General features: G+C 40.4%; 1 protein-coding gene across 2 annotated transcripts; it reads left to right on the plus strand.

Moving 5' to 3' along the window:
• Positions 1 to 49: 49 nt before the first annotated feature.
• LOC128244799 (uncharacterized) lies at positions 50 to 14,569 on the plus strand. 2 transcript variants are annotated; one of them, XM_052962890.1, is made up of 3 exons: positions 50 to 336; positions 3,011 to 3,060; positions 13,097 to 14,569. In XM_052962890.1, exon 3 carries the CDS (start codon positions 13,109 to 13,111, stop codon positions 13,973 to 13,975), a length of 867 nt encoding a protein of 288 aa, XP_052818850.1. In that variant the 5' UTR covers positions 50 to 336; positions 3,011 to 3,060; positions 13,097 to 13,108; the 3' UTR covers positions 13,976 to 14,569. The 2 variants fall into 2 exon arrangements, with proteins under 2 accessions (XP_052818850.1, XP_052818843.1); XM_052962883.1 differs by lacking the exon at positions 50 to 336 and having other exon boundaries at positions 2,651 to 3,060; positions 13,097 to 14,565.
• The last annotated feature ends 6,943 nt before the right edge of the window (positions 14,570 to 21,512 follow it).

A 21,512-nucleotide genomic window follows, 5' to 3' on the forward strand; every position in this document is an offset into this window, starting at 1 on the left:
TACTTGGTGCTGACATGCCTTTTGATTATTTTCTTATTTCTTTTTGTATCACCTACACAGTACGCCTAAACTGTACATCACCGTTTTACAGTACATAACCCTGTGAATCAGCCGAGTTGCCATATACTGATTGTACATTCTAAACGTCTTATTTGTTAATGAACCATCTAACTATTATATATTTATTTTTTTAAGGATTTTCGTGTTACAATAAAACTAAACTTAAATAACGGCTGAACCGAAATGTGTATATAATTAAGAAATAGTTCAGGCTATATTGAGCAATACAGTACGGTAGCCACTTACTGTACCTACTTTCGTTTTCCATTCATCTCACCTTACAACTGGTGGAGGTTATATGGGAGACGTTTTCTCATTATTCAATGATAGAGGGGATTCAAAAATGGATAATGTCGTAAAATGACTTATTTGCTACATAATGGTTTAAAGCTGTCTATGGGTATAAGATAACTATATGGGAAGCAGTTTTGATATATCTTGGCCGTGATTACTAATATGATTACTATATTGAAACAAAGTGTTGACTATATGGGAGTCAGTTTTGGTAAAAAAAGAAAATCCTTACTATATGGGAACCAGTTTTGGTAACTCAACGAATATATAATCATATAACATAAGACAGTTGATAAAAAGGATTCAGTGTTTGTTAAATGCAATTTATGGGTATACAATTACTATAAGGGAGTCAGTTTTGGTGAACTGCAATTTATGGGTATACAATTACTATATGGGAGTCAGTTTTGGTGAACTGCAATATATGGGTATACAATTACTATAAGGGAGTCAGTTTTGGTGAACTGCAATTTATGGGTATACAATTACTATAAGGGAGTCAGTTTTGGTTAAATGCAATTTATGGGTATACAATTACTATATGGGAGTCAGTTTTGGTTAAATGCAATTTACAGGCATACAATTACTATATGGGAGTCAGTTTTGGTGAACTGCAATTTATGGGTATACGATTACTATATGGGAGTCAGTTTTGGTTAACTGCAATTTATGGGTATACGATTACTATATGGGAGTCAGTTTTGGTTAAATGTAATTTATGGGTATACAATTACTATAAGGGAGTCAGTTTTGGTTAACTGTAATTTATGTGTATACGATTACTATATGGGAGTCAGTTTTGGTTAACTGCAATTTATGGGTATACAATTACTATATGGGAGTCAGTTTTGGTTAAATGCAATTTATGGGTATACAATTACTATAAGGGAGTCAGTGTTGGTTAACTGCAATTTATGGGTATACATTTACTATATGGGAGTCAGTTTTGGTTAAATGCAATTTATGGGTATACAATTACTATATGGGAGTCAGTTTTGGTTAAATGCAATTTATGGGTATACAATTACTATAAGGGAGTCAGTTTTGGTGAACTGCAATTTATGGGTATACAATTACTATAAGGGAGTCAGTTTTGGTTAAATGCAATTTATGGGTATACAATTACTATATGGGAGTCAGTTTTGGTTAACTGCAATTTATGGGTATACAATTACTATATTTGATCCAGTTTTTGCATCTCTATTGTAGGCTAGGCATTGAACGCAGGTTACAATGAACAGCTATAATGATATATCTACAAAATGCAATGAACCGAAACTGAATCCCCTTTAGTCAGTCGGAAGTCAACTGTTCATTTCAATATGCATTCAATGCCTAGAGGTATCAAAACTGGATCCCATATAGCATTGATGCTTTACTCATGAAATGCAATTGCATTTAACCAAAACATGATCCTTTTAAGTCTACTTTCCAATTTAAAGTGAATATGCGTTTGTTGTGTTATCAAAACTGGATCCCATATACAGAGGAAAATGTGTTTTTACCAAAACGGGATCCCTTACCGTCAACTGTTCGTTTCATTATAATGCTCACGGTTTAGAGATATCAAAACTGGATCCCATATAAAGTAATGCTACACACATACAATGCAATTAACCAAAACTGAATGCCTTTTAGTCAGTTAAGTCAACTGTGTATTTCAATATGTTTTCACTGCCTAAGGATATCAAGCCTGGATCCATCTAGTAGATTAATACCCATACACTTATGTTGCAAAAATGCAATTAACCAAAACTAAATCCCTTACAGTCAGTTGCGTCAACTGTTCATTTCAATGTGCGTTCATTGCCTAGCCTACAGTAGAGATGCCAAAACTGGATCCCATATAGTAATTGTATACCTATAAATTGCATTTAACCAAAACTGACTCCCTTATAGTAATTGTATACCCATAAATTGCAGTTCACCAAAACTGACTCCCTTATAGTAATTGTATACCCATATATTGCAGTTCACCAAAACTGACTCCCATATAGTAATTGTATACCCATAAATTGCATTTAACCAAAACTGACTCCCATATAGTAATTGTATACCCATAAATTGCATTTAACCAAAACTGACTCCCATATAGTAATCGTATACCCATAAATTGCATTAAACCAAAACTGACTCCCATATAGTAATTGTATACCCATAAATTGCATTTAACCAAAACTGAATCCCTAATCAACTGTCTGGTGTAATATGACTTTATAATATTTATTGAGTTATCAAAGCTGAATCCCATATAGTTTTGTTGACTATACGGGGGTCAGTTGAAAGTCATTTTCATTTTTTGTTTATTTATTTTTTATAAAAACTTTAGCCTTATTGAAGTGTGCAATTGACTAAAATGGATCCAGTTTCGGTTTATCGCCTTATCTGCCAAAATATATAATTGGATACAATTTGGATAACTATAACCTTTGTTATCAAATGAAGGCATTTAGTTTAAAGTAAGAGCATATTTAATAATTATAACTCCACAACAGCCATCTTACTATTATAATATTAACTATAGCAGTCCTATCGAAAAGTGATTGCAAATACCGGGTACCGGTAACCGTGCTTTTGCACCGCCCTTCAGAACGATTTACGTTAACCAAAATCGAATCCCCTAAATATTCGATTTCGTTTCCCATATAACACTTACCCTTACAACTTCGTAAAACGATTTTGATTTTGGGATTCTAAAAGTTGCAGGTAAAATAATTTCATTGTGTATGTGTGTGTACCATTTTAAACATATGTCAATTATGCGTAGAATGCTGGCCTTTCTCTCAGAGGAATTAAGAGATTAAATATACAAGAAATATATTTAGCATTTCCCTACTTCATAACTTAGAAAGTGGGTGGGGTAAATTCAATTTTAAAGAATTCTTACCTGAAAAGAGTTATTTGATTCGGTGTATTCTATTACAAACTGTTTGAATAAAAGTAAATTTTTGTTGTTTATTTTGTTTTTGGTTTTGTGTCACTACAATTGCTTCTGTAAAAAGCTGTGTGAAGTTAGCTAAACATACATTGGACAAAAGTGAAAGTCGTGCTAGCACGACATTGGACATTCAAGATCGAATGTTGTGCTAGCACGACATTGGACATTCAAGATCGAATGTTGTGCTAGCACGACATTGGACATTCAAGATCGAATGTTGTGCTGGCACGACATTGGACATTGGACATTCAAAATCGAATGTTGTGCTGGCACGACATTGGACATTGGACATTCAAAATCGAATGTTGTGCTGGCACGACATTGTACATTGGACATTCAAGATCGAATGGTGTGCTGGCACGACATTGGACATTGGACATTCAAAATCGAATGTTGTGCTGGCACGACATTGGACATTGGACATTCAAAATTGAAAGTCGTGCTGGCACGACATTGGACATTCAAAAATGAATGTCGTGCTGGCACGACATTGGAAATTGGACATTGGGATTTCAAACATGAATGTCGTGCTGGCACGACATTGGACATTCAAAATCGAATGTTGTGCTGGCACGACATTGGACATTCAAAAATGAAAGTCGTGCTAGCACTACATTGGACATTCAAAAATGAATGTCGTGTCAGCACGACATTGGACATTGGAATTTCAAAAATGAATGTCGTGCTAGCACGACATTGGACATTGGACATTCAAAATCGAATGTTGTGCTTGCACGACATTGGACATTGGTATTTCAAAACTGAATGTCGTGCTAGCAATGTTGTGCTGGCACGACATTGGACATTGGTATTTCAAAAATGAATGTCGTGCTAGCACGACATTGGACATTGGACATTCAACATCGACTGTTGTGCTGGCACGACATTGGACATGGGACATTCAAAATCGAATGTTGTGACTAATTGAGTCGATAAAACATAAGTCGACAGGCAGTAATAGGTTACTTAATCGGCTCATTGACAATATTTCGTGTTATAATACGTAAAACCAGATAAAGTAGTTGTAGGAACGATTACATTTGTATTTTTTTGGAATCATCAATGCATGTGTATATTTTCCATATGTCATCATATACTGTGAATATAATTATCTTCACTTCGTTTATAAATGGTACTGGATGTGTAGCAGTGGTGTGTAAATAATTAAGCTTATTAAAAGTATGCCATTTCGAAAGCATTATCACTGTTTGTCTACATATAATCCACGACCATTCATAAGTATATTCATTTGAATCTTTCTCTGCATATGTGACATCATGTCTATCTGAATCATGCTTAAGTTTCAAATATTGCGAGGGAAACGTAATGACAATGCTCTCTTGGTGTTTATAAATTTATAATGAGTCATTGCTTTTGTGATCTCTAACCCTTTTCAAATAATTTTAAGAAAATATCTCAAAAATATTATTTCCGAAAATTGCATGCCATCCGAATTAATTTAAAGTCGGTAGAAAACATTCATTCATAAAACATGTCATACATTAATTTGAATGTGCCAGCACGACTTTCATTTTTGAATGTCCAATGTCGTGCTGGCACGAAATTCATTTATGACTGTCGAATGTCCAATGTCGTGCCAGCACGACTTTCAATTTTGAATGTCCAATGTCCAATGTCGTTCCAGCACAACATTCGATTTTAAATGTCCAATGCCGTGCCAGCACAACATTCGATTTTGAATCATTTTTGAAATCCCAATGTCCAATGTCTAATGTCGTGCTGGCACGTCATATCTGAATGTCCAATGTCATGCCAGCACGACTTTCAGTTTTGAATGTCCAATGTCCAATGTCCAGCTGGCACGACATTCATTTTTGAATGTCCAATGTCGTGCTAGCACGACTTTCACTTTTGAATGTCCAATGTCCAATATCGTGCCAGCACAACATTCATTTTTGAAATCCCAATGTCCAATGTCGTGCTAGCACGACATTCATTTTTGAAATCCCAATGTCCAATGTCCAATGTCGTGCTGGCACGACATTCATTTTTGATTGTTCAATGTCGTGCTAGCAGGACTTTCACTTTTGAATGTCCAATGTCGTGCTAGCACGACATTCATTTTTGAAATCCCAATGTCCAATGTCGTGCCAGCACAACATTCATTTTTGAATGTCCAATTCCAATGTCGTGCCAGCAAGACTTTCACTTTTGAATGTCCAATGTCGTGCCAGCACAACATTCATTTTTGAATGTCCAATGTCGTGCTAGCACGACTTTCACTTTTGAATGTCCGATGTCCAATGTCGTGCCAACACAACATTCGATTTTGAATGTCCAATGTCCAATGTCGTGCCAGCACAACATTCGATATTGAATGTCCAATGTCGTGCTAGCACGACATTCATTTTTGAAATCCCAATGTCCAATGTAGTGCCAGCACAACATTCATTTTTGAAATCCCAATGACCAATGGCCAATGTCGTGCTGGCACGACATTCATTTTTGAATGTCCAATGTCGTGCCAGCACGACTTTCAATTTTGAATGTGCAATGTCCAATGTCGTGCCAGCACAACATTCGATTTTGAATGTCCAATGTCCTATATTTAGCTAACTTCACACAGCTTCTGTAAAATCATATGAATTTGTTAAAATACTTCAAACCTGCAATGAGATACTAACGTCCATGTTAGAACAAAAACATGCAGATTTCTTAGTTAATTCCCTATGACGTCCTATAGTAATGTTTCGTATAGGTAGTCTTATAATAGGGATTTTACATTTCGTTAATCTTTTTTAGCTAAAGATCGCTATAAACAATCTAGCTGATATCACTTGAATGGTCTGATATCACGTGGACGGTTATATTACATAACAGCAATGAGCTATAGTATATTTCCGTTTAATATCCATTTACTGAAATATGTTCTATCTTGTTTTCGAGCTGAAACATTGTTTCAGAACCCAAACCCTTATGACAAATATGATATTTCTAAATGTATTGTCATTATATATCCACCAATGGTAATCCTGTTATATTTAGTTTATCAGTGCATTTGGTATGTGATTTATATTTTCTCCAAACATTCTTTTAACATAAGCACATCATATGCGTGTAATATAAGAATTTGACCCTGACAATAAATATTTTCCTTCATGTACACATAACTTCCCCAGCACATTCGCTTGTGCTATCCAACCTTTCTCTTACCCGATTTAAGGTTACTATTATACCACTTATACCCCCACCCCACACACAAACACAGCTACTCACAATTACACTTACTTACATTATCAATTAAAGGATTGCTCACATCTTAAGAAGTCTAATTTTGATTCTTTATTCTGTGATCTTCATAAGTTTACCAAACCCTTTTCACACATCTCCCCCACCTCACCCCGCTATTTTAGATAAACCCTAACATTTAGGGTCTAAGGCTGGTCGGAACAACTTCTCCATTCTACTGTCGATCACGCATGTCCTATACTCTTGTCTTCTCTTTCTGTTTACTTATCTAATGCTTTCCGATCTTGTCACTCAAAGACAAAACACACTACTTTCTTTATCACACAGCAATCCGTATGAAATCCGCAATAACATCCGTAAATCGATTCGCTGAAGGAAGATAACTTATTATTTATAAACAAGCAAAATATACAAACATGCCTTCAGACATGTCCACCTACAAACGCATACGAAATCAAACAAACGCTCAGCAAAACAAGAACATTTTAACAAACTTGCAGAAGCACATGGTGATCCAGTCCTCAGATTTCTTGAAAATCACAAAAAGCAACGCTACACAAAACCCAGCACGTATCACTTCGTTACTCAGACACAGCAATCAGTTGTAATTAAAGGACACATTGGGCAAAGCAAACGTTCTAAACACTTTCGTCCAATCATAAAACAGTCAAAGTTAAAGATTATAAGATTTAAAGAAGTTAAATATTGCCGTCGTAAGCTTCTGGTCCTGACCTAAATAATGGTGTTGTTTTACGGGCCTTTCCACCGTGCAAACGTCGTTTGAAGGACCAAAACTCGAAAATGTTTAAAAAAATCAATTTGATTTAGTTTTGAGGTTCAATATTTAGGAAGCGTAATCTAGATATCCGCTGCATCATGTGAAGCTGTAGTTAGGAGTTGAGCAATTTATACGAAAGAAGATCTTATCAGATTTCCATTCAAAAAGCATTTACATTTTCATGTTTTAATACAAAATGATTGTTTTAGTTTCACCACGATCTCTCAAGACATTGCTGTTTAGTTCGTCTGTGGCGTTTCGACACAAAACAAAGTTTAAACGTCGACAGGCTTTCCGAAACAAATGTGAATGCTTTTTTATCCAAAATCTTTTATAAAATTTGGTCTACTCCTTACCACCCCAAGGTCAACTACTTAATACCCCAAAACATATCACCAAGAAAGTATGTTTTACTGCGCAAAAAGATCGTACCTCAAAACTGAATAAAACACGAATTTTTGAAACGTTTTCATTTTTTGACCTTTTACACCCACTTTTGCAGAGTGGAAGGCCCTTAAAGGAAATCTCAAAAGTACTTTCGACCGCGACTGCAATCTGCTGAATTACTCATTGCGTAAAAGGAGAGTTCCTAGCGATTGGAAAATCGATCACGTGTCAGTGCAGTTTTAAAAAAGATCGACCCTAGCTGAGGACGTCAGCAACTATTGACCCATTTCCCTGCTAAGCGTTTTAGTAAGGTCATTGAACACATTATTCATGAACATATTTTCAACTTCTCATTGAAAACAATGGTATAACGACTCTCCAATCTGAGTTTGTTCGGATAGATTCAACTGTCAATCAATTAGTGTCCGTGTATCATATTTTCCGTCCAGCCCACGATGGGAGAAAAATAATCAGCGCAGTATTCTGTCACATATTCATAGCTTTTGATAGAATCTTGCTGACCTGAAACGTATTCAATTAGATGCAGTTCGCATAATTATAAGAAGGATCGGCTCGCATCATTTGAAAATGTATATGCTGAATCATGTCTTGAGCACCTCAAATCGAGACGAGTATAACATAAACTGTGTAAAATTGTATGACACCAGTCTGTCCTTATAGTATAATACCTTCATCAGTCGCAAAAACAATTAAGTCTCAGAACATTTTCCCAGTTACGGAACTTTCATTGCAAATCGCAACCCTTCTCGCAACCGTAACCATCATCAATCTCTGCGGAATGCGCCTCCGTCATCCACAAGAGAATCTACATCACTGCAATCATTTCGCTCGGCGTTAAATAAACATGCATTGCTCCTGGATTTCCTGATCATCTTTACAAAGGGTCTGGTATGCATAGTCTGGGGATAACACCATCCACCATTCTCGCATTCGGAGAAATTACAGCATTCTCAATGAACATCTCTTTTTTAAGAACATCGTAGAAAGTCCCTGAGTGTGTACATGTGTTGCCATTTACCACTGTTTTCACACTAACCAAAGAATGGCCTTGTTTGAAAGTTCCCTTAAAGCTATTACTGTACTGGAGACAAATCTTACACCTGAAGTATCACCAAGCACATCTTAACATTTATCGTTTTACCAAACGTTTTGCCCAGTGCCACTAAACCGGGTTTATGTTTAAACTTTTTGCTACTGAGCTTGTTTCTGTAGCTTTTTGCATAACTAATTTCAGTATCGGACATACCGTCTCTGACGCGGCTAAGCAACTTATCCTTCCATTGAATCTCTCTTTCCGTTCTATTCATTCGCGCCTGTTATTTCATCCGCAGTACAGAATGTCGAACTATTCTTTAGTTTTATGTTTATGGAAATGCATGTATACTAAAAACATGCCTCTCGATTACGTCATCCACTGAAAATTACCAATATATGTTTATTCTTCTTTAGTGTACTATTGTGAATATGTCAACTTGTCAATCTGTAATTTCACACCACGTGTTAATTCTTCTAATGATAAACAGAAGAAATACGTAGAAAAAGAATGTATCCTTATTTCTAAGTTTTGAAAATGTATACTTGAAATGCTGATACTCACAAATATTGACTATTATGATTACTCTGTGATCATCTGTCTATTTGCTTTTATACGTGCTTTGAATTTATTATGTTATTAAAATGAATACTGGTGAAACCAAGTTTTTTGTTGAAATATGCTGTTGTCTTTCATGATTTCCGACGAATTATGATTTTATGTATAACATGAGGCTCGTTCGCGTTCTAGATCGGGCCATGGTGAAGTTCAAGTCCGTTCCTGAATTGCAAAAGTCGTTGACTTTATAAATGATACACATCACATACCAAACTGAAACACTCGCGATCATTAGCGACTCTTAGAATTTAAAACGTATCCTCTCAAGGCTAAACAATTGTACAGAAGTTTGTTTGCATTTCACCAAAATGCTGGTAATGAGCTTGCAATAAACAAAATGGGGGGGGGGGGGGGGGGTACGGAAAAAACATCGGTCAGGAAACTTGTACAGTCGAGTAATAATCATGTAGTTTGGAAAATAGGAATATATACATGCAAGCACACTTACAACATGCACAGATATGCCGTATTTGCCGAGAAAACACGAAGAATTGTAGATAAAATCAACACGTTTATTTGTAAACATTGCCTCCACAGCCGTAATCTGTTCAGTAACTTTTTTATCTTTAAAGTTATGATACCAAACTAAGATTTTGATTGAAGAATATGTTTTTCGCCACATACTGGACGCATACATTTTTCAAATTTAAAAAAAATCCACTTACCAGGCAAAAGTTGGTACCTGAATCGGTACTTTTCACTCTAAATCCGCATGAAACAAAATTACGTCCTCCTCCTTGGTCCTTTCGATCTTCCGTCCGTCAAACTTGTTTCTGTCCGGAACAATATTTTGGCAGGGATTAGTCAAATCATGTACAAAGTTGGTCAGATTGTTCACCTTGTTCAAATATCGACCGCTTGTAAATGTGGGTCACATATGGTAAAACGCAAGGTCACTAAGTCAAATCTTGAAAACATCCTAGGAGCAAACTAGAGGCATAATGTATGGTCCGATGTGCAACACACTTAATAAGAATATTTCCCTTGATGAATTATTTGACAATTTTAAATTTGGCTCATATATGATAACAAATTGTCAACTCTTAAGAAAATCTTGTGAATTATGCCAATGTATCGGGTCCAGTATTTATGAGACTCAATCAGAATGTTTCCTTATTGAAATCATTCACAAGTTTGAAACTACGTAACTAGGTACACTCTTTGAAAAATCAAGACTGGAACCAAATATCGGTATTGATTGGTCACATTGTTCAAACTGTGGTCATCTGCAATGTTTTCCTTGATGTCAACTTGGTAAATGTACTGGTAAATATACAATATTATTAAATTTCGAATAAATTAATATCTCAAATCCAACGTTCATACGAGTAATTCACTCTGCAGCCGTATTGCATTTCGGTTAAAACATTTCAACCACACTTGATTTCCATTCCACCTGCTTAACCTAATCAGGTGGTGGATATCAATTCAAACAATTTGATTGTTAAAGTATGTTTGTATGTTTACTTAGTCATATTTTGTGTTCTACCTTTTTGGAATCATGGCAGCCCCCTGGGACATTGCAGGAAACACTTTGTTGGAGGTAAATTGACATAACTCCACTGCAAGCGATGCACATGTAGCTGTTTTGGCAGTATGGTGCAGATGATGGACTTGTTTCTGCAGTAAAATATATACATATATAAATACATTAGTGTTATTTAAAATAAAAAAGATACATATAAATGACCTGAGAATCACCAATTCTTTTAGAATGACATCATTATATACTCATTTTTATTCAAATTTAATAACACCTATAATAAAAAATATATTGACAGATACATCCATGATATTCATTTGAGGCAAGTAAGAAATCTTACTATTTTAAGCAAAAGTGTCAACCCCAGAAAAAAAACTATGGCTAAATCACCAATCAGCTGAATCATCTGTAAAACAATTTTACCAAATTTCCAAAAAAGCATCTTGTAATGAAATTTTAAAGCTGCACTCTCACAGATTTACCATTTTGGCAACTTTTTTAATTTTTTTTGTCTTGGAAAGGGCAATGTTTTGCATAGATATATGTAAACCAATGATAGAAGATTGCTGACAAAAAATCAGATCGTAGATTTTCATTCTTCCGAAAATTAATATTTTATGGCTTAGACCGTTACTAACGGTTAATGAAAAATGCATAAAACATCAATTTTGGAACTTAATTATAAAAATCTGAGATCTAATATTTTGTCAGCTGTCTTATATAACAGGTTTCTAAGGATTTTCGCAAAAATTGGCTCGTTTCAAGACAATAAAATAAATAAGTTGTCAAAACGCTCAATCTGTGAGAGCGCAGCTTTAAATATGTATTAACAAAACAATAATTTTAACGTGATTTTAACTATAATTGTATGATTCCTGAAATAAATAAAGATGAAAGATAAGTTGCAAATAAGTAATAATTTACCTTCTCCTCCTGCTCATTGAACTTTGGAGGAGTCACCCCGTAGATATATGCCAGAAGTGGCCCTTCTACGTATCAGAACAGATACAGAGTCACACCACCTTTCAGCGCTGCCATCTGATGCCTCCTCTTCATGTCCATCTTGATGGTGGTTAATTTCTTATTAAACTCATCAAGAGTTTTAATGCAGACACCATGGGCATAAAAAGAATCAGTCTGAAAGTCAAATATTTTTTCTTTAAATTTTATTACTAAAGCTTCTTGGGGGATGTCAGGGGTGGGCGGGGGCTATGATCAAAACATACTAACAATAAATTGTGAAAGAAAGAGTGTGTGCCCGAATGGCTGACACTACAAATACATGTGTAACTTACAAATTAACATATATGTTTACCTTTGTGAAACAAATCGTTACAATATTTGAATAAAACATAAAACAACTATACCTATGTCAAAAATCAGTATAAAACTGTAACATAGTATCTGATTATTGTCGTCATCCGTCATAGTCAAAGTTCCAAAACAATATTTAAAAAAAAATTACCCCACCTCTCTTCATTCCTCTTCCACGATTTTTCTTCATCGACATGAGTAATGGTTGGACTTGCTTTCAATGGCATGGCTTTCATCAAGGAATGAATACCTCAGCATTTCATGCTCTGCTCTGGACCAATTCTCTTTCCTTTTAAACTTTTGCGGCGTCGCCATTGTTTATCTTTTTGACAGGTGCGCGCCAAGAGAGCTTTCTACCTCCAATCGGAGAGTTACGCATTATTTATTCCTACGCAAATATTTACACTTTAGTAAAACGCACGTACGCAATTCATATTATTTACGTAAGTTGAAAATGTACGTAAAAACTTACGCACAACTTACGAACTGTTAGTAAAACGGGGCCCAGAAGGACTACTGTTCATAACTGATCAATCTCCAGACATTCTTGATGTGAATTATATGCGGAGATTGCCTTAAAAGTTGAAAACCCAAATTTGTTGCAAGCGTGATTTATTATAGATTTCGGCAGACTCCATGCTTTTTTTATAAGAAATGTGCCATTAGCTATTATGCTGAATTAAGCTAGATTCGAAACGAGAAAATTATATCATTTCTTATGTGAGTTTGGTGTGTGCTCACCAAGCCGGACAGTTGTTTTTCTCCGGGTACTCCGGTTAACCCCATAGCGCAAGGCCACACTCTCGCGCAACATCGTGCCAACTAGATTGATTGATATTATGTATAACTTGTTTCACAATTGTTGTTAATTAAAAAAGTTTATAACAATCATTATTAACTTACTGACTGTAGGAAGAAAACTGCATGTACTTCATGTATTTTTCTTTTATGATATTTCAGAAACGAGACAAAATGTCGTCTGAAATGGAAGAGTACAAAAGTCGTAAAAGAATATTCGTCCGCATATTTACAAACCCCAAACCAACAAAGGGGACTTCTCCCTATTTTAAGTTGCACGAAGGCGATTTTGACATAGATGCTGTCCGAATAAGGAATCTGTTTGTGGAAAGGTATGAGTTGGCCGAAAAAGATGTCGATATACTCCCAAACCGTAAAGTACTAGAGGTGTTGACTAAATTGGAAGAATGGGGCAAAGCTGGAGGTTCTGCAGAATGGTACGATTACTTCTTTTTCTTTTTTCTGGGATATGCGCAAAACGGAGAAGACCCAAACACTTTGCAGTTTTATAATGACTCTTTGTCACTGGAGGCAATTTTTAACGCCATAAAATCGTTAAAACCATTTGCAGGAAAGCCAAAGATGTTTGTCATTCAATCGGACAACTTGAATCTAATCCCAACAGCACACTTGGCTAAAGGCTCAGAAGACAGGAAGGTTGGTACGAGAAAAATTCCACAGGACGCGGATAGACTAATTATACATTCAGATATTCCTCAGCTGTTTGCGAACACATCACAAGATGAATATATAGAACAGCTTCATAAGGTTGAGGAACACCACCCAAAGGCCGGTAAGTCAACCAAACTTCCAGATGAGACGAATAAAAACTGTTCTTTCTTGATTCAAGCATTTATCCGCGTGATGGTGGATGGAAAATACGCAGACGACGACCTCCTTACGCGCACCTGTCACATTAACGCGCTTATTGATACCATGGTTACGAACATCTGCTTTCACTACGGGGAGGATAAGAAAGTCAAGAAGAAGCTAACGCTACCATTGACCACGTCCACGCTGACCAGAAAGGTCAAACTGTAGAGGAATGAATAGAATGGCACCTTGTTGGCAACATATTTACTTCGACTAAAACCGTGAAATCAAGACTAATTGAGGATTGGCGATAACATTGATTTCATTGTTATAAATGTAGTGTAAATTATCTACTCTTCCAATTACATATACAGGATCTCAAATGGGTGTTTATCGAATGTATTTAACGAGTTCATTTTAAAAAGATAGAAACGAGACTCTGCCAATAATACATATTTTAATCCTTTTAAGTCAACAGCCTTTATTTTTTATCGAATTAATAAAACATGTTGATTTTAAAACGATACTCTGCCAATAAAACATATTTTAATCCTTTGAACCAAATTAATATTAATAGAAATGTCATAACTGGATGACGTCTTCAGTCATAACGCAAGTGTGTACATGTCATTTTGCGATTGCAGTTTAGTATGTAGCTGATGGATTACCACGGATTTCTGTCATTTTGATGGATGTGGAAATGGATATATTACCTCCGTAAATTTGACTACCAAAAGTATTGTAAAATCCTCTAGTGTCAGTGAGATTTGATGTGAAATCAATGATTGTGTGAACTGAGCATTGCTGGCGAACTGCATAGACTGTGCATTGCTGGCAACCTGCATAGACTGTGCATTGCTGGCGAACTGCATAGACAGTGCATTGCTGGCGAACTGCATAAACTGTGCATTGCTGGTGAACTGCATAGACTGTGCATTGCTGGCGAATTGCATGAACTGAGCATTGCTGGCGAATTGCATCGACTGAGCATTGCTGGCGAATTGCATCGACTGAGCAGTGCTGGCGAATTGCATAGACTGAGCATTGCTGGCGAACTGCATAGACTGACCATTGCTGGCGAACTGCATAGACTGTGCATTGCTGGCGAACTGCATAGACTGAGCATTGCTGGCGAACTGCATACACCTTGCATTGCTGGCGAACTGCATAGACTGTGCATTGCTGGCAAACTGCATAGACTGAGCATTGCTGGCGAACTGCATAGACTGAGCATTGCTGGCGAACTGCATAAACTGTGCATTGCTGGCGAACTGCATAGACTGAGCATTGCTGGCGAACTGCATAGACTGTGCACTGCATAGACTGTGCACTGCTGGCGAACTGCATAGACTGTGCACTGTATTGACTAAGCATTGCTGGCGAACTGCATAGACTGTGCACTGCATTGACTGAGCATTGCTGGCGAACTGCATAGACTGTGCACTGCATTGACTGAGCATTGCTGGCGAACTGCATAGACTGTGCACTGCATTGACTGAGCATTGCTGGCGAACTGCATAGACTGTGCACTGCATTGACTGAGCACTGCTGGCGAACTGCATAGACTGTGCACTGAATTGACTGTGCATTGCTGGCGAACTGCATAGACTGAGCATTGCTGGCGAACTGCATAGACTGTGTACTGCATTGACTGAGCATTGCTGGCGAACTGCATAGACTGTATATTGCTGGCGAACTGCATAGACTGAGCATTGCTGGCGAACTGCATAGACTGTATATTGCTGGCGAACTGCATAGACTGAGCATTGCTGGCGAACTGCATAGACTGAGCATTGCTGGCGAACTGCATAGACTGAGCATTGCTGGCGAACTGCATAGACTGTGCATTGCTGGCGAACTGCATAGACTGTGCATTGCTGGCGAACTGCATAGACTGTGCATTGCTGGCGAACTGCATAGACTGAGCATTGCTGGCGAACTGCATAGACTGTGCATTGCTGGCGAACTGCATAGACTGAGCATTGCTGGCGAACTGCATACACTGTGCATTGCTGGCGAACTGCATAGACTGTCACTAGTGCATTGCTGGCAAACTCCATAGACTGAGCATTGCTGGCAAACTGCATAGATTGAGCATTGCTGGCGAACTGCATAGACTGTGCATTGCTGGCGAACTGCATAGACTGAGCATTGCTGGCGAACTGCATAGACTGTGCATTGCTGGCGAACTGCATAGACTGAGCATTGCTGGCGAACTGCATACACTGCGCATTGCTGGCGAACTGCATAAACTGAGTATTGCTGGCGAACTGCATACACTGCGCATTGCTGGCGAACTGCATACACTGTGCATTGCTGGCAAACTGCATAGACTGAGCATTGCTGGCGAACTGCATAGACTGTGCATTGCTGGCGAACTGCATAGACTGTGCATTGCTGGCGAACTGCATAGACTGAGCATTGCTGGCGAACTGCATAGACTGTGCACTGCATAGACTGAGCATTGCTGGCGAACTGCATAGACTGAGCATTGCTGGCAAACTGCATAGACTGAGCATTGCTGGCGAACTGCATAGACTGTATATTGCTGGCGAACTGCATAGACTGAGCATTGCTGGCGAACTGCATAGACTGAGCATTGCTGGCGAACTGCATAGACTGAGCATTGCTGGCGAACTGCATAGACTGTGCATTGCTGGCGAACTGCATAGACTGAGCTTTGCTAGTGAACTGCATAGACTGTGCATTGCTGGCGAACTGCATTGACTGAGCACTGCTGGCGAACTGCATAGACTGTGCACTGCATTGACTGTGCATTGCTGGCGAACTGCATAGACTGAGCATTGCTGGCGAACTGCATAGACTGTGCACTGCATTGACTGAGCATTGCTGGCGAACTGCATAGACTGTATATTGCTGGCGAACTGCATAGACTGAGCATTGCTGGCGAACTGCATAGACTGTATATTGCTGGCGAACTGCATAGACTGTGCATTGCTGGCGAACTGCATAGACTGAGCATTGCTGGCGAACTGCATACACTGTGCATTGCTGGCGAACTGCATAGACTGTGCATTGCTTGCAAACTGCATAGACTGAGCATTGCTGGCGAACTGCATATATTGAGCATTGCTGGCGAACTGCATAGACTGTGCATTGCTGGCGAACTGCATAGACTGAGCATTGCTGGCGAACTGCATAGACTGTGCATTGCTGGCGAACTGCATAGACTGAGCATTGCAGGCAAACTGCATAGACTGTGCATTGCTGGCGAACTGCATAGACAGAGCATTGCTGGCGAACTGCATAGACTGTGCATTGCTGGCGAACTGCATAGACTGAGCATTGCTGGCGAACTGCATAGATTGTGCATTGCTGGCGAACTGCATAGACTGAGCATTGCTGGCGAACTGCATACACTGTGCATTGCTGGCGAACTGCATAGACTGTGCATTGCTTGCAAACTGCATAGACTGAGCATTGCTGGCGAACTGCATATATTGAGCATTGCTGGCGAACTGCATAGACTGTGCATTGCTGGCGAACTGCATAGACTGAGCATTGCTGGCGAACTGCATAGACTGTGCATTGCTGGCGAACTGCATAGACTGAGCATTGCTGGCGAACTGCATAGACTGTGCATTGCTGGCGAACTGCATAGACTGAGCATTGCTGGCGAACTGCATAGACTGTGCATTGCTGGCGAACTGCATAGACTGAGCATTGCTGGCGAACTGCATAGACCGTGCATTGCTGGCGAACTGCATAGACTGAGTATTGCTGGCGAACTGCATACACTGTGCATTGCTGGCGAACTGCATACACTGTGCATTGCTGGCAAACTGCATAGACTGAGCATTGCTGGCGAACTGCATAGACTGTGCATTGCTGGCGAACTGCATAGACTGTGCATTGCTGGCGAACTGCATAGACTGAGCATTGCTGGCGAACTGCATAGACTGTGCACTGCATTGACTGAGCATTGCTGGCGAACTGCATAGACTGAGCATTGCTGGCGAACTGCATAGACTGTATATTGCTGGCGAACTGCATAGACTGAGCATTGCTGGCGAACTGCAAAGACTGAGCATTGCTGGCGAACTGCATAGACTGTGCATTGCTGGCGAACTGCATAGACTGAGTATTGCTGGCGAACTGCATACACTGCGCATTGCTGGCGAACTGCATAGACTGTGCATTGCTGGCAAACTGCATAGACTGAGCATTGCTGGCGAACTGCATAGACTGTGCATTGCTGGCGAACTGCATAGACTGAGCATTGCTGGCGAGCTGCATAGACTGAGCATTGCTGGCGAACTGCATAGACTGTGCACTGCATAGACTGTGCATTGCTGGCGAACTGCATAGACTGAGCATTGCTGGCAAACTGCATAGACTGAGCATTGCTGGCGAACTGCATAGACTGTATATTGCTGGCGAAATGCATAGACTGAGCATTGCTGGCGAACTGCATAGACTGAGCATTGCTGGCGAACTGCATAGACTGAGCATTGCTGGCGAACTGCATAGACTGTGCATTGCTGGCGAACTGCATAGACTGAGCATTGCTAGTGAACTGCATAGACTGTGCATTGCTGGCGAACTGCATTGACTGAGCACTGCTGGCGAACTGCATAGACTGTGCACTGCATTGACTGTGCATTGCTGGCGAACTGCATTGACTGAGCATTGCTGGCGAACTGCATAGACTGTACACTGCATTGACTGAGCATTGCTGGCGAACTGCATAGACTGTATATTGCTGGCGAACTGCATTGACTGTGCATTGCTGGCGAACTGCATTGACTGAGCATTGCTGGCGAACTGCATAGACTGTGCACTGCATTGACTGAGCATTGCTGGCGAACTGCATAGACTGTGCATTGCTGGCGAACTGCATAGACTGAGTATTGCTGGCGAACTGCATACACTGCGCATTGCTGGCGAACTGCATAGACTGTGCATTGCTGGCAAACTGCATAGACTGAGCATTGCTGGCGAACTGCATAGACTGTGCATTGCTGGCGAACTGCATAGACTGAGCATTGCTGGCGAGCTGCATAGACTGAGCATTGCTGGCGAACTGCATAGACTGTGCACTGCATAGACTGTGCATTGCTGGCGAACTGCATAGACTGAGCATTGCTGGCAAACTGCATAGACTGAGCATTGCTGGCGAACTGCATAGACTGTATATTGCTGGCGAAATGCATAGACTGAGCATTGCTGGCGAACTGCATAGACTGAGCATTGCTGGCGAACTGCATAGACTGAGCATTGCTGGCGAACTGCATAGACTGTGCATTGCTGGCGAACTGCATAGACTGAGCATTGCTAGTGAACTGCATAGACTGTGCATTGCTGGCGAACTGCATTGACTGAGCACTGCTGGCGAACTGCATAGACTGTGCACTGCATTGACTGTGCATTGCTGGCGAACTGCATTGACTGAGCATTGCTGGCGAACTGCATAGACTGTACACTGCATTGACTGAGCATTGCTGGCGAACTGCATAGACTGTATATTGCTGGCGAACTGCATTGACTGTGCATTGCTGGCGAACTGCATTGACTGAGCATTGCTGGCGAACTGCATAGACTGTGCACTGCATTGACTGAGCATTGCTGGCGAACTGCATAGACTGTGCATTGCTGGCGAACTGCATAGACTGTGCATTGCTGGCGAACTGCATAGACTGAGCATTGCTGGCGAACTGCATAGACTGTGCATTGCTGGCAAACTGCATAAACTGAGTATTGCTGGCGAACTGCATACACTGTGCATTGCTGGCGAACTGCATACACTGTGCATTGCTGGCAAACTGCATAGACTGAGCATTGCTGGCGAACTGCATAGACTGTGCATTGCTGGCGAACTGCATAGACTGTGCATTGCTGGCGAACTGCATAGACTGAGCATTGCTGGCGAACTGCATAGACTGTGCACTGCATTGACTGAGCATTGCTGGCGAACTGCATAGACTGAGCATTGCTGGCGAACTGCATAGACTGTATATTGCTGGCGAACTGCATAGACTGAGCATTGCTAGTGAACTGCATAGACTGTGCATTGCTGGCGAACTGCATTGACTGAGCACTGCTGGCGAACTGCATAGACTGTGCACTGCATTGACTGTGCATTGCTGGCGAACTGCATAGACTGAGCATTGCTGGCGAACTGCATAGACTGTGCACTGCATTGACTGAGCATTGCTGGCGAACTGCATAGACTGTATATTGCTGGCGAACTGCATAGACTGAGCATTGCTGGCGAACTGCATAGACTGTATATTGCTGGCGAACTGCATAGACTGTGCATTGCTGGCGAACTGCATAGACTGAGCATTGCTGGCGAACTGCATACACTGTGCATTGCTGGCGAACTGCATAGACTGTGCATTGCTTGCAAACTGCATAGACTGAGCATTGCTGGCGAACTGCATATATTGAGCATTGCTGGCGAACTGCATAGACTGTGCATTGCTGGCGAACTGCATAGACTGAGCATTGCTGGCGAACTGCATAGACTGTGCATTGCTGGCGAACTGCATAGACTGAGCATTGCTGGCAAACTGCATAGACTGTGCATTGCTGGCGAACTGCATAGACTGTGCATTGCTGGCGAACTGCATAGACTGAGCATTGCTGGCGAACTGCATAGACCGTGCATTGCTGGCGAACTGCATAGACTGAGTATTGCTGGCGAACTGCATACACTGTGCATTGCTGGCGAACTGCATACACTGTGCATTGCTGGCAAACTGCATAGACTGAGCATTGCTGGCGAACTGCATAGACTGTGCATTGCTGGCGAACTGCATAGACTGTGCATTGCTGGCGAACTGCATAGACTGAGCATTGCTGGCGAACTGCATAGACTGTGCACTGCATTGACTGAGCATTGCTGGCGAACTGCATAGACTGAGCATTGCTGGCGAACTGCATAGACTGTATATTGCTGGCGAACTGCATAGACTGAGCATTGCTGGCGAACTGCAAAGACTGAGCATTGCTGGCGAACTGCATAGACTGTGCATTGCTGGCGAACTGCATAGACTGAGTATTGCTGGCGAACTGCATACACTGCGCATTGCTGGCGAACTGCATAGACTGTGCATTGCTGGCAAACTGCATAGACTGAGCATTGCTGGCGAACTGCATAGACTGTGCATTGCTGGCGAACTGCATAGACTGAGCATTGCTGGCGAGCTGCATAGACTGAGCATTGCTGGCGAACTGCATAGACTGTGCACTGCATAGACTGTGCATTGCTGGCGAACTGCATAGACTGAGCATTGCTGGCAAACTGCATAGACTGAGCATTGCTGGCGAACTGCATAGACTGTATATTGCTGGCGAAATGCATAGACTGAGCATTGCTGGCGAACTGCATAGACTGAGCATTGCTGGCGAACTGCATAGACTGAGCATTGCTGGCGAACTGCATAGACTGTGCATTGCTGGCGAACTGCATAGACTGAGCATTGCTAGTGAACTGCATAGACTGTGCATTGCTGGCGAACTGCATTGACTGAGCACTGCTGGCGAACTGCATAGACTGTGCACTGCATTGACTGTGCATTGCTGGCGAACTGCATTGACTGAGCATTGCTGGCGAACTGCATAGACTGTACACTGCATTGACTGAGCATTGCTGGCGAACTGCATAGACTGTATATTGCTGGCGAACTGCATTGACTGTGCATTGCTGGCGAACTGCATTGACTGAGCATTGCTGGCGAACTGCATAGACTGTGCACTGCATTGACTGAGCATTGCTGGCGAACTGCATAGACTGTGCATT

Source organism: Mya arenaria, chromosome 2 (genome assembly GCF_026914265.1).
Source record: "Mya arenaria isolate MELC-2E11 chromosome 2, ASM2691426v1".
In the NCBI taxonomy this organism is placed as follows: domain Eukaryota; kingdom Metazoa; phylum Mollusca; class Bivalvia; order Myida; family Myidae; genus Mya; species Mya arenaria.